General features: G+C 41.7%; 1 protein-coding gene across 1 annotated transcript in view; it reads right to left on the bottom strand.

Annotated features, from left to right (window-relative positions):
* EIF3A (eukaryotic translation initiation factor 3 subunit A) overlaps positions 1–23,557 on the bottom strand; it is a 26,627-nt gene extending 3,070 nt beyond the window's left edge. The window contains exons 1-19 of the mRNA XM_081863640.1: positions 23,399–23,557; positions 19,574–19,764; positions 19,153–19,289; positions 18,657–18,820; positions 17,756–17,955; positions 16,653–16,861; positions 16,313–16,484; positions 15,764–15,868; positions 14,275–14,373; positions 12,474–12,590; positions 10,990–11,175; positions 8,805–9,152; positions 7,917–8,021; positions 7,685–7,798; positions 6,969–7,091; positions 5,629–5,782; positions 5,006–5,190; positions 2,541–2,635; positions 230–1,158 (exon numbers count right to left, since the gene is read on the bottom strand). Of these exons, the coding sequence (XP_081719766.1) occupies positions 230–1,158; positions 2,541–2,635; positions 5,006–5,190; positions 5,629–5,782; positions 6,969–7,091; positions 7,685–7,798; positions 7,917–8,021; positions 8,805–9,152; positions 10,990–11,175; positions 12,474–12,590; positions 14,275–14,373; positions 15,764–15,868; positions 16,313–16,484; positions 16,653–16,861; positions 17,756–17,955; positions 18,657–18,820; positions 19,153–19,289; positions 19,574–19,764; positions 23,399–23,447 (3,682 nt within the window). The 5' untranslated portion in view covers positions 23,448–23,557. The remainder of the gene's footprint in view (positions 1–229; positions 1,159–2,540; positions 2,636–5,005; positions 5,191–5,628; positions 5,783–6,968; positions 7,092–7,684; positions 7,799–7,916; positions 8,022–8,804; positions 9,153–10,989; positions 11,176–12,473; positions 12,591–14,274; positions 14,374–15,763; positions 15,869–16,312; positions 16,485–16,652; positions 16,862–17,755; positions 17,956–18,656; positions 18,821–19,152; positions 19,290–19,573; positions 19,765–23,398) is intronic.

The raw sequence follows: 23,557 nt of genomic DNA, 5'->3' as shown, positions 1-23,557 counted from the left end.
TATGCCCTTTTGGCACTTGTTGGCTTTTGACTTGCAAATATGTAACCCTTTAGATTCTTACATTACCGTCATTACTTTTCAGACAATGTTCAATAGAAACATTATGAGGTACTTTTCAGTTTGCTGCAGTCATCTCAGAATGCAAAGCATTTTCTGTGCAAACTTAAAACAGAATGTATGCTAGCTATTCTCAGAACACAAAATGAATGGCTCCAATTTGTATGTTTACCTGGTTTACCATATGGTCTCCAAGGTCCAGTTCTGGAATCCTCTCCACGCCTAGAATCATCTCCACGTCTAGGACCTCTGTCATCATCACCAGCACGTCTAGGTCCACGATCATCATCACGCCTTGAAATTCTATCTTCATCTGTGTTACGCCATGGTCCCCTATCTTCATCACGCCTTGACATTCTGTCATCATCCAGCCCACGCCGGGGAGGCCTATCTTCATCTGCAGCTCTCCAACTTGGCCTGTCATCATCCAAACCCCGCCTGGGGCCCCTGTCATCATCCAGCCCACGCCTGGGGCCCCTGTCTTCATCCAGCCCACGCCTGGGACCCCTGTCATCATCCAGACCACGCCTGGGGCCCCTGTCATCATCCAGACCACGCCTGGGGCCCCTGTCGTCATCCAGACCACGCCTGGGGCCCCTGTCGTCATCTGTGTTGCGCCAACTTGGCCTGTCATCATCCAGCCCACGCCTGGGGCCCCTGTCATCATCTAAGCCACGCCTGGGGCCCCTGTCATCATCCAGCCCGCGCCTGGGGCCCCTGTCATCATCCAGACCACGCCTGGGGCCCCTGTCGTCATCCAGCCCGCGCCTGGGGCCCCTGTCATCATCCAGACCACGCCTGGGGCCCCTGTCGTCATCAAGCCCGCGCCTGGGGCCCCTGTCGTCATCTAGCCCGCGCCTGGGGCCCCTGTCATCATCTAAGCCACGCATGGGGCCCTTGTCTTCTGCTGAGCGCCAACTTGTTCTGTCATCATCCAGGACTTTCTTAGGACCTTTGTCTTCATCAGCATCCTGCTTCGGCGCTTTGTCTTCTAGTGCTTCACGAGGAGACTCTACTCTGTCTGCTGAGATACCACGCCGAGGCAAATCATCTCTTCGTAAAGGTTTTTCATCCTCACGTGCGTCTCCACGCCGCCACTCTCTGTTTAAATAGAAAAATCGTGCATTTTGAATATAAAAGTTTTGTTTTTGAGTTGTCTGGAAAGCCATTTGGTATATTTACTCCTACACAGTAGTACTAATTACACCACATCACATGTTATTTCCCATAAAGAAATCTGTTCCATGTAGGAAATAGCATACAACCTGTGAGTAGTCAGCTTGACATTTTGGAGTGGTGTGGATAAATAAAACATGATATGTAACAAGATACTAAAGAACAATGGTGTCACAAGGGATGGATAATTATAAAAAGAGAGCTTTATCCAGCAAAGTAGTTCTGTTGGCACAAGTACTTCTGGCTGTACAACAGGACTTCCCCTCCCTCTTCTTCCCCTGTGCACCCTACATCTGTTCTGGGTTTCTTGTCAACCCACCATTTGGGGGAGGGCTCTGTTGGGAGGTACTGGGATAGGAAGTCCTTGCGCTAACAAAACTACTTCACTGGGGACTGCCCACTGTTGAAATGTTTCAAAGGAAATGTCAGGATGCATGGATGTTGCTGAAATATTAAAAAATAGACAATTCTGTTAAAAGTTCTGATCAATGTAAAAGATGTACAAATAATCTTTTTTCTTTCCTTGCTGCTGCCTATCCAACTATATTTCAAGTGCTCTCTTCCAACTTTAGCTGGGAGCTTACAAACTTTTATCCAAAAGTCTACGTATGCTAGGAAACATAAGAAATTAGTATACATCATTGAACTTATAAATTCTGTTTGATAACCAAATGAATTGGAGGAAGGTTAAGAGGCCAAAACTTCACTTGGGGTGAAAAACTGCACACCTAAGGTTCTCATTTAAATGGCTGGTTGCTTTCTCAATGTAATACAGGGTTCTTGTATTAATTTGCAAAGCCCTTAACAACTTGGATCAAGGATATTTAGGGACTGCCTAATCCCTGAGGTCTTCAGGTGAGTCACTGTTAGTATCCCCTCATGGCTTAGACACACAACTTGCATCCACCAGGAGAGGTACATTCAATACTGTGGACCCAATTTTATAGAACTCCCATCCAGTTAAGTTCAGATTGGCCCTTTGCCTGTTGAACGTCCAGCATGTACTGAAGACTTTATTCTAGAATTCTGATTTTATCCTTTTAACAGATAGTTATCTTTATTAAATCAACCTTGTACACTCCTTAGAGACTATTGCGTTAAACTGTGTATAAATTGTCAAAATAAACAAGTAATTTTGCTATTCTAATGCAATTTTATTGCATTCTGTGCGTGCAATGATTTAGTTGGATACAACCCATTTTATTTGTACGCAGTCTGCAACAATACTCACCTTTGCAGAGGACATCAGGATCACAAAGGAAACATTAACAAGTTGTAGACACTTTAAGCATTATTCCAATAAATACCTTTCTGGTGGTGCTGGTCGCCTCCATTCTGAGTCTGGCTCAGCACTTCTTCTCCAGGTGCTTTCACCAGGTTCTCGATCACTCCAACGAGAGTCCTACATTTAAATCAAAAATAAAAAGTACCGTTACTAAGAACCCAACCAATGTGGTTTTGTATATATCACATGCTTTTATTTCAATAGAATAGTATAGGCATGACGTTATTTTGACTTGGAATAACGAACCGAGAACCTATGAACTAATCTGTCAGTGAAACTTGTTTTTTGACTAGTTATTAAAAACAAAAGTATATATTGAATTCTGTGGCATGACAAATTTAATGAGACCTCATGTGACAAATATATGGATGGATATTCAGCATGGACAAGTGCAAAGTACTGCATTATACTGGACCTGAACTATTAGTTACAACTCAACAAAAGGGATGGGGAATAGGTAGTAAAATTGTCACAACATGACCCAAACAAATTGCTCAGTTATTAATAAGAATTATTCACATATCTCCAAGTGACATGTTCAGTACTGAATACTAACTTGAGAAATGGGATACAAATGCAAAATGTAGCCACAAGAGAAACCACCACTATGTTTTGTAGAGCATAGCAAATGAACAGCTAAGGCGATGACAGTTCAAATTAGAATAAAATATGGCAGAGGAAGAAATGACAGAAGTGAACTGGAAACAAAAGCCAATCCATTCAAAAATGGCAGCAACGTCTTCTGTCATTTTTCCTACTCCTAAAAAGCAGGAGAAAAGGAATAGATCCCAAATTTCACATACAAATGGACCCTTCAGACATGACAACTACAATATGTAAATTGAGGATCACCTCTAATACTCCACTGGAAAAATTACGAATAGAGTAAGAATGAGAAATTACTAGGGCTGCAGATTATCCAAATTAATACACACATTTTCACCATTATAAAATTTCAAAATGCATGTATTTTCTGGTGCAAGGTTTACCCATTGAAAAGATTAGCAATGATTGAGCCGAAGATAATATTAATATAAAGCAATACTTAAGACAAAAACAATGAAGATTCCTGGGGAACCATAAAAGCTAATGAATTGATTATGACATGAGCTTTTGTAGACCAGAGTTCACTTTGCTGCAACAAACCAACATGCTACAGCTCTGGAAACACTCTTTGTAGTTGAGCAGTGGGAAGATTTCAAGCATGCAGGCTCTTCTACTTTGTTTTTTTTTACTACAGTGGTACCTCTGGTTGTGAACGGGATCTGTTCCGGAGCCCCGTTCGCAACCTGAGCAGAATGCAACCCGCGTCTGCGCAGGTCGTGATTCGCTGCTTCTGCGCATGCACGTGGTGTCATTTTGAGCATCTGAGCATACGCGAGCAGTGAAACCCGGAAGTAACCCTTTCTGGTACTTCCGGGTTGCCGTGGGACCTGAAAACACTCGACCTGAAGCAAACACAACACGAGGATGACTGTAATACCACAAGTTCCGCCAACTAGAGACTGGTGCAAAATAGTGGCTCAACTGGGCAGACATACAAAAAGATTTAAGGAATAGACTGTCTCTGAGCACATGCTTATCCCAGGATTTTTTTGATAAGTAACAGAAGAAAGCTTGGGAATCTCTTCATACAAGAATCCACTCCTGTTTTCCACCACATCCTTGGGCATTCTTTCTCAGCCAGCTAATTTAGGTAAAATAAACTTTTAAGCTGCTGCTATTGTTAAGACAAACAGCGGTCAAAAACTCGATCTATTGCAAACTACTCAAACACCAACCAACAGATCCTGATCCTTCTTCCCCCTCCTGATCAACTTCATACTACATTATTTCATAGTCATCATTTGATCATAGAGATACTAAAAGGCCAGTTGACAGTTAATTTATTGGTGCCCTTGTGCATCTGCTAGCAGAAAAGGGGACTGATTTTTTTCGGATACACCCCCCAACCCTGGTAGCCTCCCAGCACTTGCTAAATTCAGCTGCAGTGAGTCAGGGGACCCTCCAGAACATGCTGGAAGGTGCCATAGAAAGCTGCAAGAAGGTGGAATCACTTTCTCTTCCATAGCACCAAGGCACAAAACTGAAGTCCACTCAAAAGCTGTACGTTGAAGGCTTCCCCCTTAAATATGAATTCTTGAATTTGAAGAGTTCTTTCACATATACTTTTTATTGATGTAAATTATTCTCTATTTAAGAATAGAGGAATTTGGAGGGTTGTATCCAACGCTATGTGCAGAAGCAGAACAAAACTCTCCTCATGCAACAGACTTCACCTTCCTGTCCTCCCCCCACCCAGCAGGCTTCCACATTTCAAAATATACTTCAAAGGATTGAGGGACTCTCCCCAGGTGATTTTGCAGACTTGTGGTGGTCTGCAGAGGGGAAAAGAGAGAAGTGAAGTCCTGTTGTTTGCACAGGACTTCTGCTCATGCAACGCTGGATTCTGCTTAGAAACGTCAGTTTATCAGAAATAGAATTTACCTTCCTTGAAAGCGGATCTTCAAGATTCCTCCTCTCTTCTTCTCGACGACGTTCCCTTTCTTCAATCTCCAGTTCTCTTTGGCGTTTCTTTCTCTCTACCTCTTCTAGTTTTTTGACACGTTCCTGATATTCACGCATTTCTTCCTCACGTTTTTCACGTTCTGCACGTTCTTTTTCTTCTTGTTCTGCCCAAAATATTAATGCAGATAGAGTGACTTTCCATCCTATATTTGAAATGTCTATCATATGTCTTTTCATTTACCAATTTTGTTTGCACAGCATTTCATGTCTGCTTAAAATTTAATGGGCCAATGTTGTGCAAGCAGACTTCTGGTCGTATGATGGGAATTCATTTTTCTTTCCTGTCCCACAGCCCTCCATGCCGTCTCCAAACTCTCCAGATCATATTGGGTGGGCCTAGTAGAGGGAATCTATTCCACAAACAATGTCTAGTCTACTAGTGGACGGCCAACACTGAATATTACCTATTATTATTTTTACAAGTAATGAAATTCAAATTCAATTAATGGCAGCCATGGCACATCTATATATATAAATACTGCTGGAAACACAGCAAAGATTAAGGGTGTTTTTTCAGCAATAGCCTTTTATTTAGTGTTTACCTTTAAGCATCTTCTCTTCTTGCAATCTTTGTTCTTCTTCCTCTTTCTCCTGATAATAAGCAATGCGTCTTTCCTCTTTGCGCTGCCTTTTGCGTTCCTCTAAGCGCTTATGCCTTTCCTCTGCTAATCTTTCTTGGAATTGTTTAAGTTTTTCCTAAAATACATATTAATACATTGAACTCCAGACATGTTACAGGCAACCTACAGGATGAATGCTCAAACATGAACTCCAACTATCTGGTGTCCACATGTGTTAATGACCAATTGTAGCTTGGCAGCTACACATAAAGTCAACTCCTGGGCCCGTTGCTCAACGTCTTTCTAAACAACTTGGATGAAGGAATTGAAGGGATGCTCTTCAAATCTGTAGATGACATGAAACTGGGAAGGGCAGATAATGCCGCAGAAGACAGAATCAAAATTCAAAATGACCTTAACAGATTGGACTAACTGGGCACAAGCTAACAAAATGAATTTCAATAGGAACAAATGTAAGGTTCTGCACTTAGGCAGGAAGAGCCAGATGCACAAATATAGGATGGGGGACACCTGGCTTACTAACAGTACATGTGAAAAGGATCTAGGGGTCCTGGAGGACCACAAGCTTAACCTGAGTCAACAGTGTATAGTTAACCCGGAAAAGAGACTAAGAGGAGATATGATAGCCATCTTCAAATATTTAAAGGGCTGTCACATGGAAGATGGAACAAGCTTGTTTTCTCCTGCTCTGGAAGGTAGGACTCAAACCAATGGCTTCAACTTACAAGAAAGGAGATTCAGACTAAACATATGTTAAAACCTTCTGACAGTAAGAGCTGTTCGACAGTGGAACAGTTTCCCTTGGGAGGTTGTGGACTCTCCTTCCTTGAAGGTTTTAAGCAGAGGTTGGATGGCCATCTGTCATGGATGCTTTAGCTGAGATCCCTGCATTGCAGGGGGTTGGACTAGATAACCCTTGGGTTCCTTCCAACTCTATGATTCTAAAAAGTTCTGGAATCCACATTAAGAGCAGAGATGTAAAACAACTGTTTTGAGAAGTTTAGAAACAACTTATAAAATGGGAGAATTCTCCGATGTCTTTGGAGGAAGGGGAGGATACAAATGAAATAAAGAGGAAGATACACATAAAGCTTTTTATATGAGATTATTTTATCAGAAAGGACACCTCTCTACTGATGCGAAGCGTAATATTGTTGCCGCTCATATCAAAACAGGCACAGACACTAACATGCTAAAATGACAAAGGAGAGAGGATACCAATGCCATCCCTCACTCCATTTTCTATAAAGTTCTGATCAGGAGTAATCTCATATGTGTCAGAACACAAAAATCAGATTTACCTCATACACTGATCTTCTCGCTTCTTTGAGCCTAGTTACAAAGAAATCACTGTCCTCTAACATCCTTGACATCCTGTTCTTATGTTCAAGGGCTTTCTCACGTTCCAACTGCATAGTTGAGATCTGTGACATACACAAAACCAAATCAGTAGTAGAGTCATGCATACAATTTGTTTCAAACGTCTTTTGTGAATTTATGGGCACCACATGCCTCTTTTTTTTTTCTAACTGTCTAAGATGCCAATAAAATTTAGCAGACCAGTTAAAGGAAAACCCCAGTAGGCCTATTATTGTTAAGCAATGGTATAGTGAAAAAGAGCTTGGGTACAAAGCCTATAAAAACACTATGATCACTTTTATTACAGTTAAAATGATGGCTTTCATTGTTCTCAAATAGATTCTAACTATTACACAATTGCAAGCTGCAAAGCATTCTAATGATTTACATTAGAACTTGGTGTAGCTACACAATTTATTCCAGTCAGAAGATTTGCATTCTTTTATGGCAAAATTGGAGTTCTAGCACAGACTGAGATTCTTTAATTGCAATATATCCAAACATCATTCATTCTTCATCACTCATGTGACAAAGATTTCTAAAACACTGTCTACTACTGCATAAATTATATAATCAGCTGAGAAGTTCATTTCTAGAAACTAACAGAGAAAAAATATTAAGTAACTACGTCACACCAGAGTACTCTCAGAAACCTCACCCTTTCTTCTTCTTGCTGTTCCCAAAGCTCCATGTCTCTGACTCTTTGCTCTTCATATGCACTCTTAATAAGTGGGATTTCTTCCAAGCGTTTTGCCCTTTCAAAATGGTCAATCTAAAGAAATGTGATTGTTCAGGTTTAAGCGTAAAAGGAACACACACACAAATGTCATCACTAAATGCTGTTTCTCCACCTAGTTCTCAGCTATTAACCGTACATCTTTTTCTTATACCTTTTTCTCCTGATTCTTCAGACGCTCTTGCAATTCCTTCTTTTCTTTCTCCAGCTGTTCAACTTGTTTTGCCATAATGAAGTCTGGATCCAATTCTTCAAGATCCTATGGTCAAGACATTAGATGTTAAAGAATAAAAATCAAACTGCCATTTCTGAGAAAAACACACAATCTTGTTTTTAATTTTAATGCAGCTTCCCCACTTGATGCATTATCTACTATTTCATTTTATTTTTAGTCCTTTAATCCATTTTATTAAAATATTCTAATATTCAGAAATAAGGGACGCGGGTGGCGCTGTGGGTTAAACCACAGAGCCTAGGACTTGCTAATCAAAATCGGTAGTTTGAATCCCCGTGACGGGGTGAGCTCCCGTCTTTCGGTCCCAGCTCCTGCCAACCTAGCAGTTCGAAAGCACGTCAAAGTGCAAGTAGATAAATAGGTACCGCTCTGGCGGGAAGGTAAACGGCGTTTCCGTGCACTGCTCTGGTTTGCCAGAAGCGGCTTGGTCATGCTGGCCACATGACCCGGAAGCTGTACGCCGGCTCCCTCGGCCAATGAAGTGAGATGAGCACCGCAACCCCAGAGTCGATCACGACTGGACCTAATGGTCGGGGGTCCCTTTACCTTTATCTTTAATATTCAGAAATAGACTACACTATTTGTAATCAAGTTGTTTCATTAAGGTTAGGAAACCTAGTCGAGGGAAGTTGGAGATGCTACTGGTAGGGTATTCAAATGGGGTTTCTGTCTTCCTGAAGAATGTAGAAATGGGCTAAAAGTCTGACTCAATATACAATATTTTCTACAATATAAACTTCCCATTAGTGAATGGTCACTAGTGGTTACAATATAAAAGTTGTCAGGGGGAAACAACAAACTTCTTACTTCAATATCAATATCTTTGAAGGCCTTGGCTCCCAGCTCAGTTTTCTTGATCTGCTCCAAACGTTCACGAACTGTTTTCTTTTTAATTTGCTCATGTTCCTGCAGAATGCGCTCCTTTTCCCGCTCTTTCGCCTCCTGACGCAATCTCTCCTCTTCTGCTTTGCGAACCTTTTGGAGTTCCGCTTCACGCTGCTCCAATTCTTCTTTTTCACGCTGAATGTTCAAGCTCTCAAGACGTTCCTTTCTTTCCTCAATAGTCTGACGGCGAGCAAGGATACGCTGATGTTCTTTCCTTGAATTTTTTAAATAAGCTGTAACAGCCAGCTGGTGTTGCTCTTCCTTCTCTAGCTGCAAAATGGTTAAAGGCAGAACAAAAACCCATTTAAATACAAAAGACAAATGGGAGAGTAAAGCACTGCTGAATTCTGAGGAATTATTATTGCAGGTTCTTTTGTGTTTTCCCCCCACTGCCATCTCAGAACAGATTCTTCAAAAACATATGTACAGTGGTACCTCGGGTTAATTCGTTCCGGAGGTCCGTTCTTAACCTGAAACTGTTCTTAACCTGAAGCACCACTTTAGCTAATGGGGCCTCCTGCTGCCGCCGGAGCACAATTTCTGTTCTCATCCTGAAGCAAAGTTCTTGACCTGAAGCACTATTTCTGGGTTAGTGGAGTCTGTAACCTGAAGCGTATGTAACCTGAAGTGTATGTAACCCGAGGTACCACTTTATTAGAATAAATATGCCAGCACTAAATATTTTTAAGTAATGCATGTAAGTACAGGCAACTCCCCATGTACACGGTGTGTGTTCCGAGGCACCGCAAGTGTAAACCCACCCTGCACTCTTCCAGGGCTGAAAGCAGTGTGCATCAGCGGTGACATGTGCCTTGAACACAGGCAACAGGGGAATCAAACATGCATTGGAGGGAAGAGAAGAAATATTCAAACCATGACTGAACATACAGTGGTGCCCCGCAAGACGAACGCCTCGCAAGACGGAAAACCCGCTAGACGAAAGGGTTTTCCGTTTTGGAGGCGCTTCGCAAGACGAATTTCCCTATGGGCTTGCTTCGCAAGACGACAGCCCATAGGGAAATCTCCGGGACAGTGGGGAAGCGCAGCGCGTCTTCCCCGCTGTCCTCGGACCTCCTCCGAAGCCTGGCGGCGGGGCGGGGACACCTCCTCCCGCCGCCGGGCTTCGGAAGGATGCCCCGATGCCGGGCAGCGAGGCGGGAAAGTCTCCCCCCGCCGCCCGGCATCGGAACGATGCCCCGATGCCCGGCGGCGAGGCGGGAAAGCCTCCCCCCGCCGCCCGGCATCGGAACGATGCCCCGATGCCCGGCGGCGAGGCGGGAACGCCTCCCCCCGCCGCCCGGCATCGGAACGATGCCCCGATGCCCGGCGGCGAGGCGGGAACGCCTCCCCCCGCCGCCCGGCATCGGAACGATGCCCCGATGCCCGGCGGCGAGGCGGGAAAGTCTCCCCCCGCCGCCCGGCATCGGAACGATGCCCCGATGCCCGGCGGGAAAGTCTCCCCCCGCCGCCGGGCTTCGGAAGGATGCCCCGATGCCGGGCGGCGAGGCGGGAAAGTCTCCCCCCGCCGCCAGGCTTCGGAAGGATGCCCCGATGCCGGGCGGCGAGGCGGGAAAGTCTCCCCCCGCCGCCGGGCTTCGGAAGGATGCCCCGATGCCGGGCGGCGAGGCGGAAACGCCTCCCCCCGTCGCCCGGCATCGGAACGATGTCCCGAAGCCGGGCGGCGGGCCGCGAAGCCTGGGCGCGCTGGCAACTCTCCGCAAGGAGCGCTCCCGCTGCTTGCGGAGAGGTCCGCGAAGCCTGTCCTGGACCTCTTCTGAAGGCAGGCGGGGGGGGCAAAAGTCTTTGTCCCCCCTGCTTGCCTTCCCAGGGGCTTTTAAATCGCCCCGGACAGCGGAGAAGTCCTCCGCTGTCCCGGGCGATTTTAAAATGCCCGCCAGAAGAGGTCGGGGGAAGGCGGTTTCCATAGGAACGCATTAATTGATTTTCAATGCATTCCTATGGAAAACCGTGCATCGCAAGACGAAAAAACCGCTAGACGAAGAAAATCACGGAACGGATTAATTTCGTCTTGCGAGGCACCACTGTACCAAGTTTCCCATAAAGCATCAGTATTCTTTTAAAGAGGTATCAAAAGCTTACAACTTACCAATATGTGAGGTGGCTTAATCACTTCAAGAGCCTTTGCAAGGGCAGATGACATAGCTGTCAACTGGCTCCTGATCTGCTCAGAAGGCATGTTCTGCAGCTGAGGGCCAAGAGGTGCATCTTCCCGAGTGCAATAGTTCAAATCTGACCCAAAACTCAGTGTTCGAGTGGTATGATCAATGCGAACCTAAGATAGAGTAATTCAGAAATTCACTATTAAGGGCATGTTTCTCACAGCTGTTTATAAATTTTGTCTTACCAGCTCTTTTTCTTATATTACTGCCATTTAACATTGAGATACAACAGACTTCTGAACTGTACTCAAATCAAATGATACTTAAAAACTGAAATTACTTCTTGATCAAAGAAATCTTAGCTAAATTATCATATGATTTAGTTCAGTAATCAATTACACGTGCATATGATATGATGAAAGAAAATCTAAAAAATATTAGATTACGTACACATGTAGCTAAGCAAGCATTTTCTAAGAGGCAGAATCCTTAATTATTTTACACACAGAGGGAATACCTCTCCTAGGATATAAAAACTGCAGTTGGCAAGCTCCAAGTACTTCAACTAGAAACAAAGCTACATGATTAGAACCATGATTTAACTGATGCATCTAAACTAATGGTGTCCCAGGGTCTATAGGATTTTTCAAATCTTCCAATAGCAGAAAGAGATGCCTGCCTTCAGAGGAGGTCAGATTTTGTAAGGCCCCGCCCTGTCACCATAGAAACCCCTGTGCCCCTTACATAAACACATTGTGTTTCCCCAATGAAACCATAGAACAGGGACAAACTATGTCAGCCCTGGAGCTAGTTTAGTTTATTTCCATAAATCATAAAAGAGAGAAAGTCAGAAAGGGGGGGGGGCATTCCTTCTACCCTTCCTTCTGCCTAAACCTGGCAGGACTTTAGAAGCTTCAGTTCCTTTGTCTGTTTCCACACACACACCAGCTGTAACTGCTCTGTAACTGTTGCAATTTCTAACTATATTTCCAGAAAGGTAGCTTTTGAATTCTAAAAGTCAACCATTTTACAAGAAAGCATATTGACTGGGAATCAGAGAAGTCTTGCTTGAGAAGCCAAGCACTTTCACTTGCATATGGCAGCCCCGCCTAATTCTTTGGACTTTTCTGTTCTGCACTGTTCTGGGAATGCTGTTCCAGGAGTCAGGAGCAGCTGTACAGAGAAGTCGGGAAAGCCTGCTGTATGGCTCAATCTTTGCTCACTCCAACCATTCAAGGTTGCACAGGTGAAGGAAATTTTGTTGGACTTCTTGTGAAAAAGTTCATTCTCTTCATCGGCCAGAGGTTATTCTAGAGTGGGTTACCCCACCACTGAAGAATGTGCTGAAATTCATTTTTTGGAATTCAAAAGACAAAAGTGACTGTTATGTTTGACTAAACAAGCTTTAATCAGATTTATCTAAATACAGAAATGTGTATAAACATTTGATGTTTTTCGCTACTGCACTTACTTGCAAATCACAATGTCTGGCAGCATCTACTATTGCACGTTCCAGTTGGAAAGCATCAACAAAAGGAACCAGAGTAGTCAGGCGAGAAAATTCGATGCTTTGATAAATTTGGGCCACCTGCGTAACACATGAATATTCAACTCTTTCCAATTATTCATCCTAATATTGTACAAGCATTTTTAAGAGCTCAATTAACTTAAGTCAACAGCTCAACCGTCAACAATAGTGAATAATCATTCACATTTAAGAAACACTTCACATTTTCTGTCAAGCGTTTATTCAAAGGAATTACTCACTCTCCCAAGCAGCAACTATGTGTGAAGGAGACTGGCAGCAGTCTCTCAACGGAGGAAAGCTGCTAATTAGCCTTCAACTGTTACTCTAGCACATCAGAAATAACACTGCTTACCACTGTAAAGGAAACAGGTCAATGACATGTGCATTTGGAAAACTGAAACATCAAGCACTAAAAATGCCTTGTGTTAAGAATTTATTATTGAACTAGGTAGATCCATCACCCACGCCTTGTACCTCTGTAACCCAGGCAATGTTTCTGTCTCCTGTAGCTTGTTCAGAGCACAGCAACATTGTCTGTGTTTTCTGTTATCCAGGCAATGTTTTCTGGATTCTGCCTAATCCAGACAGCCATCATGCAGAAGAAGTCAAGCAATAAGCCCAGCCCCAACTTATGCTCAGTCACCTGTGTAGTCTTTACACACATGTGTACTAATAGTAAACACCATTAGGAGGCCACGTATACAAAGCCTGTGCATATTTGTGCATTGGTAGTGACTATACAAACAATATAATGGAAGTGGGGGTTCTCTACATGGAAATAATCCCACCCCCTACACATGTTCACTTGAATGAGCAGGGCCATAGGGCATATGAAAAAAAAGTAGTTTGCTGCATGTGGTTCTTTGGTGCTGTTTCATATATTATTCAAAATGGCATTGCACCAACACCACTCTTTGGTAACTACATCTTCTTGTCAAGTTACAGCAGACCACATGGTTATGTGTCACATTAGTGATGTCTCCTTAATTAAACAAGAATTACAAGTGTAATATATTCCCTATATGATATGCTTTAATCACATGGGCAGAACTTGAAGACATTACAGAAAACAGTGTATGACAACCATGTTCCCTATGATACAGATAAGCTCTTAGTCAAAAGGAACTGACAAATATAAGGTTTAATTTAAGAGATTTCAGAGTTCAATCAAAGAACACGTCCAATATCTACTACATACAGGTGCAACTAAATTAAGGATGCCCCTTATATCTTTCACTAAGTGATCCTTAAAAGATACATAGGAACAGAATATTCTTTTTTTTAAAAAAACACACTACCCTGCCAGTCATGAGATACCAGGATAGTTTGCATTACAACAAAACAGTAAAACACACAACTTATAGGGTATAATTCAACAATGCACTCTGATGAATATACCATCTGCATAAACATTACAATGACCCTCTCCTCTCCTCCCTCTATGTGCTGTTCTAGTGGTTCTCCTCATCATCACCACCCCAAGTCGGTTTCAGGGACCGTGGAGAATGTGTAGGGTGAAGAGAGGGGTGGAAAAAACCACTGACCAAGTAGAAGTCCTTGAGCAGGGCTACTGTGGGTGGGGCACTCAACAAAACTTATAAAAATATGACATTAAGAATAGCCTGAGAGTCACAACCAAGCTCCTCACTTGTACAGTTGAGTGAATCTTGATGGATTTAGGAATTCTGCAACATTCACTCCAACTGCACATTCCACTTTGAAGATTCTTGTTTTGCAATCATACCTGCTGAAGCAGCCGGAGTATGGTGTTATTTTGAAGATGGGGGATATACAGTTGCAGTTCTGGTTCCTTCTCAGATTGGTCTCTTACCCAGTTCAACACCTGTACAGAATTATTTAGAGATTGTAAGATAGCATGGCTGGTTCAGACAATACCTTTTCCTCACTAAACTGCATCAACCCTCCAGTTTTTCACAGTAGTGAACTTTAGTTTATTTTTTAATATTTATTGAATTTTATAACAATTAATGATACAAATCTCATTCATCATGTTATTTACAATTATTCTCCCTCCCCTCCTTTGGACTTCCCTCAACTCCCCCTCTGCTGAGTTATTAGTTTTATTTATCGTATCCTGCTTTTCCTACAGAAAAATAAAATCCCTTATCATTTCTTTAATATATCTGTTACTCAAATGAAGTCATGAAAGTTTATTCAAATCCTTTCAGTGAATCCAGTCTATTCTGTTGTTTCTGCAAATAAACTGTAAATGGTTCCCAGACTCATTTGAAGTCCTTTTTGTCCTTCTCTCGTAGTTTGTCTGTTAGCTTAGTCAATTCTGCATAGCAAAGTGCACTTTAAAGAGCTTCCATAACATGTCAGAAACATGCTAATCTTCTCCAATATTAAAGAGGTATATTTTTCCAATTAGCAATAAAATGGGAATGCCTAAAGCCAAAAACTAGGGACTTTTGGGCTCAACATGCACACAGGAGGGTATACTCAGGAATACACAGGGAGCGAAAATTAAGGCAAGTCCTTAAACTTTTTCAACCCAATATATTATCTAATCCAATATACCTCCTCCTGTTTTAAGGCCACAAAATCATTACTTAGTTCAATCACTAAAGTGTTTCTAACACAATGTGTATTAAGTTGTGTTTGAAGGTGACTGACAGTGGTGGCAATGTGTGCGACACTGCTAATTTACCTTCACCTTTTATCTAGCACATTAGAAATATCTTTGTTCTTATAAATAGTAAGAGAAAGACAATGAAACGTGCTTCACCCTGTACAACTCTGGAGAATTACATATATGTCAGCTAAGCCTACAACCTTAAGCACACACGTATTAGGCAGAAAGTCCCCTTGAATACTGTGGGATTTACTTCCCTGTAAACATGTACAGGAATACACTGCAAGCAACAGTTAATGCTGTTTTCTGGCTGTACAATGACATTTCAAATCAGAAGCATCCATTAGTCACTTAAAATACAAACTAGGAACCTACTCTTGCAAAAGGGCATTTTCCATTTGCATGACCAGGTTTTGCTTTTAAATGTGTAGTATTTATATGAATGGAAATTCAAGCAGCATTTTCATGCAGTTAGAAATTCTAGAAACAGATTGGAATGCTATTAATAGTGACATAAAATAACCTGGACACAAAAAGCACTTAAAAAATACCATACATCTACTATATATCAACATTTGTGTGAATTTTGTCAACTACACAGAAATTACATACTTCTGAATAAAATTTCAGGACTTACCTTGCATACGCGGCCACATAACTTCAGTGGATGAAAATCTACTTCAAGCCAGTTATAAAGTTCCTTTACTTCTGGGACAACATGTTGTACAACATTAAATCTCACCTATAAGACATGAATGTTTTTAACGGTAAATATCAAACAAGCTTTAACACTTAATGTTTCATCTCAAGGATTAGCTAAAATACAATTTTTAAAAAAATAATCAAAATGTGATAGATAAGAAACATACTCTTCATGTGCAATTAATGTGACGGGGCATACATCTCCAAATGCTGAAACACCTAGAATGTCACATTTACAGATCTTATGGAGAAGCAAGGCCAAAGTCATGAAATATGCCCCACTGTAGATGGACAGCACTAAAGAGTTCCAGTTGCTGCTGTAGTCTGCAGCTAGACTGGGACTGGAGGGAGAAAGTAGGTAACAAATGAAACTTTTAATTTTCAATCACATTGTTTACTATTCACATCATTCTGAAGTTTTACTAAAGTTCCTTTTAATCAAGGATGCAAACTACATAGAAATGTTTTATGAAATGTTGCTTACCATATCATTAATGAGAGAAATTCGTGTAGGTGGGGCCTGGAGGCCCAACAGAGTTGCCAATCGCCGCTGCTTTTCAACAATGATGCCATCCATGTCTAGAAGACGAGCAATGTCAGTTCGTTCAGGTGTTATAGGAATGGACAGAGTGGCCAAAAGGACTCTCGTTGACATCCTACAGACAGAAGATTTAAGCAGTTGAATTGCATTAGCCTCCATTCTAGATGCCATACCTAAAATGGCCTAACTGACAAGCTTTAAATCCAGCTTCCAACCATTTGCAATACACTATTGATGCTATTTCTAAGTTTAAAAATGCACCCACAAACAAAAGTTTTCCTACCTCTGCATCTCCTCCTGTGTGAGGTTCTTTCGCATTTCCCTTGAGAGATGATAAAGACGGTGAAGTGTGGATGCATGAAAGAGCGCATTTCCTGATTTCCAGAAGACAGTAGAAACTTTGTGATAATAGTTTGCCATCAGCTGGGGCTTTGGTGGTTTCTTGGACAAGGAGAATAATCCATGTATGTCTTCCACAGCTTTGAAGGCTTCCTGAAAGGAGTTTTTTTTAAAAAAAATCATGTTACACTACAACTGTATGTCAAACAAGTTGTAGGGGAGGGATATATAGAAACCTCATACAATGTAAAGTAACAGGCCTAGCTTGTGAGGTCTACCAGAATAGTGGTGTATTAATAAATACATGTTATTAGATAGATAGATAGATCTAAGCGGGGAATTTCCAGCCCACAAACCAAGCATTGCCTGCCAGGACATCTTGGGGAACCCACGCCCACCCATATGATATCAATTGTGGGTCAGGTAACGGGACAAATGGGACAACTGGGAGCTTGAAATAGTTTCTGTTCAATTGAGCCTTCCCCCTCTCAGCAGTGCGCTCAAGCCCTCTGTCTGTAAAGCTTTGAAGCAATATTATGGGAGCTGTTTGACCACCATTTCTACACATCCTTGCACTGCTCCTTGAAACCTTCATTTTGTTTAGTTTCAAAGGAACAGGATGGGGGCTCTTTGACTGACCTTTGTAAACAACAACATAGGGTTTTATTTTTTTTACAAAGGGCTGCTTAAAATACCCCACTGCGCTTTGAAGTCTCATCAACCAGACACCTGATGTCACTATGATGCCAGGTGATTGACAGGCTTCAGCCACCTGTCAAATTTGGCTTGCGGGGGGCGGGGGGTTAAAATCTGGTCCACTGACCAGAATCAGTTCCCCAGTCCTGGTATGCTCATTATCCCAAGTTCTGAGCCTAAGCACACTTTTACCAGGAAACTTTATTAATAAATAAATTTATGTTAGATTATTTATGTACAGCTCTCTAAATTACCAGATCCCTTAAAGCACAAAACAGAAGGTAAAGCTTAAAAGAATTTGGCAACAGAAAGAGAGACTGTCAGTACCTCAATAACTGTGTAATTACATACCTGCCACAGTTCCATGCTTATAGCACTGTCCAACTGTACAAGCCTGGTTTCCAAATGCATTGACTGACTCTCTGGGTTATTGAGATTGATAGCCGTACTCTGATTGTGATGACGCTGGATCTGACCCAAATGCATTCTCAAATTGTCACAGAGTTTGCGAAACTCAGCTTTACGAGTATATTGCAAACAGAACCTGAAAGCTGCAAGATAAAATTATGGCATTTGGAAGCAGTTAAAAAGTCAGTTTGGCCTTGTTCACACAACAGAATAAACTGAAGTATGGCTTACTGGGACCATGTGCAAATGTGAGCTACTGGAGATTAGCTTGCGGCTGCTTTGCTCCTCACCAGTCATTTTTACTCCTCACTACATTGAACCATGCAGGTTTGGATCAGCATGCTATTCAAATTTGATCTCACGGTTAAGCTCTCTACTCACTAACCACTTAACCATGAGCTAGGTGCAGACACTAAATCAAACCTTAATGTTGTTCAGAATGGCACAGAGGTAAAAAGACCAGGGAACAGCAAAGCAGTTGCCAACACCTCTCTGGGACCCTGTTTCATGCAGTCCTGGAAAGACATAGGTTGACTTACTGTGCTGCACTAACCAGACCAGCAGTTCAAACTGACAATATTTTTTAACACTCAAATTTACCTGTTTGATCCACTTTGTTTTCTTATCTTTTAAAAGATGCTTTTTACTTTCCTTAATAAAAAGTCAGATAATAGTTGAACCGTTATTACAAAAAATATTTTTAACCCAAGATTTCTAATTTTCTTTTTAAAGAACAAAATGCTCACCCCTGCACCTGCTGGAAGTAGGCAATCAATAGGAGATTCCAGAACTTTAAAAAGTGACTGCATATGTCTTACCAAAAAAACAAACAAACAGATTTTACCTTGTTGTGCAATATCATGATAAAGCCGCTCCACTCTAGAATTGTTTCTGAGAAGGTCCAAACACTGCCTGTAGGATTCCCATAGAAATTTAACCCAGGGAGTCAAAAGTAACCGATCAGTACGATCTTGAGTGTCTTCCCCACTCACAGCACTTAGGAGAACACTAGAATTAAGAAACAAAAGGAATATGCTATTCTACACAATCTTTTTATCACGTCCTCTCACTTGCCAAGATGCATATCAGGCAGCACAATGAAATTCCAATGACACAACACCAGCATTCTTTGAAAGCATCTTTCAAAATCATGGGAATGCAATTCTTGTTTTGGTCTTGAACATCAAGGTGAAAGTTGATTTGACTGAGTCAGACATAAGTCTGCCAAAAGAACTCAGCTTGCATCCAAAATCACAAATTAGTTCATCAGTGTTTTTCAATATGTATGCATAATACAAAATTAAGCTTCAGACAAAAAGTATCATAGCACTGTTACCTACCTCTCTGGAGTCTGAATATTATCTAAGTCTTCAATATCTAGCACCATCTGCTGAGACTCTTCTTTAGCAGATTCAGTTTTTTCTTCTGCTAATTTTAAGTAAGCCCGAACTACATCCTCCAAGGATTTGATGTTCACCTGTATCAGAATTAGAATGGCTATAAATAACTTTATATAAGAATATACAGAGATATAAATATAAAACTATGACAGTATAATGAAGTGTAGCAATGCATCTGAGAACAATTGACTTATGCAGCTACAATTCATTCAGAAGTGTTCTACTGGTGATATATGCTCCTTATCTCTAATGCTATCAAGCTTTTATAAAATCACATTTATAGTACAGAACCATCAAGTACATTTTTCTAAAACATCCAGAAATATACTATTAATATGATAACATTTTTCAGAGCCTTTACCTGTTGGCAGATATTCTTGTACTGATATAGGCCTTCTTTAGCCAGATGGCTCTTGCGGAGGTCCACACAGAGCTCCAAGTACTTTAGCATAATCGGTTCGTGGATCTTTTGCCATGTTCGGTGTTTTTTACTTTTCATAACATCGTAGAGAACATCAAGAGCAGGTTGCTTCTTCCCAACCTCAAGAAATTCTGAGAAAAATAAATTATGACTCTTAATACAAACTGCTTTCATTTTAATAAATATATTGCTTCAGAGTGGAACAGAGGACAGTTGCTATAAAGAGCCATTTCCATAGTATTGTTGAAAGTAATAATCACCTCCAGGGAATCAGGCTGAACAACAACTGTAAAATGGGGGGAACAGTCTAATTTTATACTTTGCAGAATACTGACAAGCCAAAAATTACTTTAAAAAAATGTGTATCAGCATACTAGTAAACATTTTTGCGGACCACCAGCTTTTGTGAACTTGCCCACAAATTCTCAATGCTCCAAAATTCGTTAATACTATAAACGATTTGAGTCAGCCATTTCTGATAGCTCAAACTAGCTATTTAAGTCTCTAGGGAAGAAAAACAGAAATATGGTGAAGTGGCAACAGTTCTTTGTAAAACTGTTTCACTTTAAAAGGAAAGGTTGCAACAGATTGGCTAAACCTTTAGTAAGCATTGTTGTGTGTTCTAGAATAACGAGAGAAGTGATACAATTTGTAGTTACAAACTGTTGTCATTTCTGTCCTTCCCCTATAAGAGTTCTGCAATATCTTCAGTTTCAAATATGAATAGCTATGACTCTACAAACTAAAATGGATGAACACTTATGTTCCATCTCATGAGGACACTCCAAGAACTACCATACCTTGCTTCTGGCAAGTTACAAATACTTACTACAGTCTGATGCCGTGCATGTGGAATTAAAAGTCAACCCCAATCTGCTAAATGACATTCTGGTTTATCATGGTTAACAGAGAATGAACAATGAGCTGGCGCCTGCTGCCTGATTGCTCCTGCTGCACTCTTCCCTGGCTGTAAATGGCTAAACAAACAAGGAAACCTTAGCTTTGTATTACAGGGATAACCAGGGATATAGATATGATCAGGAAGCAACAACAAACCATTGGTTCATGATGGCTGGCATCATGGCTTGCAATGGAGAAATAAACCATGATCCCTGGTTTCTATGTAACACAAAGCCAAGACTTGCACTTGCACCAGGGAGGCAAAGTGGAAGCAACTGAGCAGGGTGCACCAACATGCTGTTTATTCTCAGTAGAACACAGTAAGCCCAAAAAACCTGGGTTATCATGAAGTGCAAGTACAGCCTGTACACAATCTTGCTTACTATTCTTGTATGTTTACAGACAAACAGAAATCTGACTCCTCTCCAAAATAAATTTGCAGCACAAAAGGCATGTGGGCTGTATGGCCAAAGCTTCTGAATTATGCTCTTTGGTTGTATAAAATCCCTCTTTAGTGGCAAATGACTATTTATTGCTATAAATACCAGTAAATATGGCATGTTTGTTAAAGAAATGTATTATTTTCAACGTAAGAAACCTGATTTCAATCAATAGATTTTAAAATTATTTAAATCACATTTTGAGTTTTGAAATTAATATATTTTCAAGTTTCTTGTTTGAGAGATTCTTGGCTCTAAAAAAACAATAAAAATTATGAACCCCAAAACAATGTCAATGTTAAGATCCTGGCCACTTACTCTTGAACTCACTATTCATATGATAGTAACATATAGCACCCAATACAGTGAGGCTTTTTAAAAATATGTATTCTGTCAATATTTTTAAGTAATTGCCAGATGATAGATGAAGTATGTGTTCCAACATGACAGCAAACCCCATGGTTAGATATTACAAGAACCACCATTGTACATTCCCACTTAATTTGCATGCCATGATTAGTAAATTCCTATCCTTGTCCACAGCAAACCATCATTTTTACTTTTGTCCAACAGACAAATTATTGTTTGCACATAGCATCAAACCCTAGTTTGCCACAAACAAGGAAGGATTAGGCATTTACTGAGTGAAGTGTGTGAGGGGAGTAAGTGTGCAAGACAGGCATTAGAAATAAAACCATAATTTGGTGTTAAATCTGAATGGCCTGAATGCAGGAAATGGAAAAAATCAAGTAAGAAGATTTGAATAATTCACATAATGGTAATATGCATGTTAATGATTAAAAAAAAAAACTTTTTAAAAAACTTAACTGAAATTTCAAGACTTAATTCCATTTGACAGTAATGGTTTTTATCAAACTTTACTTGTATTTATTAGGTACATATAACCTGCTTTAATTAAATTATAATATGCTCACACATATTTGGCTTGAGTCTACTGTAACAGGCAGCCCTACTATTTAAAACTGGTTCTTACCAGCATTTTGGTTATTAAATTAGCTTTTAAAGTGGGTGTGTTTGTTGCCCTACATATTAATACAGTGAGCTGTGTTACTGGAATTTTCAGTGCACTACATAAAAGACAAAGAAAAGGATGAGGGGAGGAATGAGATGTATCAAGCACAGTAACAAGAAACTTCCTGAATATTGCTTTAAAACTTTATAATCTATTAAGAAATTCTATCTTGTTCAGTTGTCTTAAGTTTTCACAATGATATTTCACGGTGTTACAAATAAAAGTAACTACGATAAGTAACTCCTTTAAATAATGGCTCTTTGTTTACTGCAGCTGCTTAACAGTAGACTTTCCAAGTTGCACTGGAAAGCAAAAACAGGTCAAAATTCTTGTCCAAATTGTAACCTTTGTTCCATATGCTTAGTTCTGTGTCATCAGATGTGATATGAACTCTGAAAAAGACCAAATATTTACTTTCACATCATACCAGGCAGTGCACGCTCTGGGGTAGGCATGTCCAAAATCCATTTGGGGGCCCTAATCTGGCCTGCTGGTCAATTTAATCCTGGGGTAAAGCCCTAAAAAGGCTCAACAAATTCAATCCTAAAAAAGGTCAACAACTTTGGTTTGCCCTCACGCATGTTCACTTCATCAGATCTGGCCCTCTTTGAAAAAAGTTTGGGCACCCCTGCTATGGGGGTCTCAAAATGAACGATATTAATTTAATGGTTAAAAAAAAATGGGGAATGGGGGAGGGGGAAGGTAGAGGCAGAGAATGAGCGCCCATTTCCTGCAGCGCTGTGGCTAGATTTGTCATCGACGCCTCTGGGAAACTGAGCTAAACCAGGATTCTGGTGTAGGCCATAATTCCTAACGAAACGTAGGGAAGGTGCGAGTTTTAAAGGCGAGAGATATTTCGAAACCCAAAGTTGCCCCCGCGAGATAAAAGCCGCCCTTTGTTTATTGATTCCGGGGGTGGGATAACCAACTGTGAACAGGTCTAACGCGACAGCCCTTGAAGACAAGCGCTGCCTAGGGAGGCCCTTTTTAAAAATGTGTTTTATTTACTGACGAAAGAGGGGGAGGAAAAAGCAGGCGCCTCTCTCTCCCCGCTCACACCCCCTCTCAAACAGGAGGAAGTGAGTCCGGAGAGCCGCCACGAGGAGCGGAGAGGCCTCGTGTCTCAAGAGCGAACAGGGCGGCTCGTCCCTTCCACCACCTTCCACCTCGGCTGCGTGCCTGACGGGGCCGGCTGGACGGCCACCCCAAGCGAGAGCGCGGGGAGGAGGGCGAGGCCGTGCTGCGGTCAGCGTGGCGGGTGCTGGGCCTCCCAAGTGTGGCGGGAGCCTAGGCCTCGGCCTCCATTACTAAGCAGAATGGGGGCGCGGGCGGGGCGCGGAGGCGGGCCCTCCCCCGCCCCGCTGCCGAGCGGCCCCCGAGCTCCGCACTCACCGTTCGCCCGCTTTAGGGCGTTCTCGGGCCGCTGGAAGTAGACCGGCATGATGGCGACGGCTTCTCCTCACACGGCAACGAGCCCCAAGGAGCGCCCAGCCAGGCAGCAAAGCGAGGCCGGAAATGGAGCGCGTCACGTGACGCGCCCCGCGCACGGAC

Source organism: Podarcis erhardii (genome assembly GCF_964252035.2).
Source record: "Podarcis erhardii genome assembly, chromosome: 5".
In the NCBI taxonomy this organism is placed as follows: Eukaryota; Metazoa; Chordata; class Lepidosauria; order Squamata; family Lacertidae; genus Podarcis; species Podarcis erhardii.
This window is presented reverse-complemented; position numbering and strand designations above follow the sequence as displayed.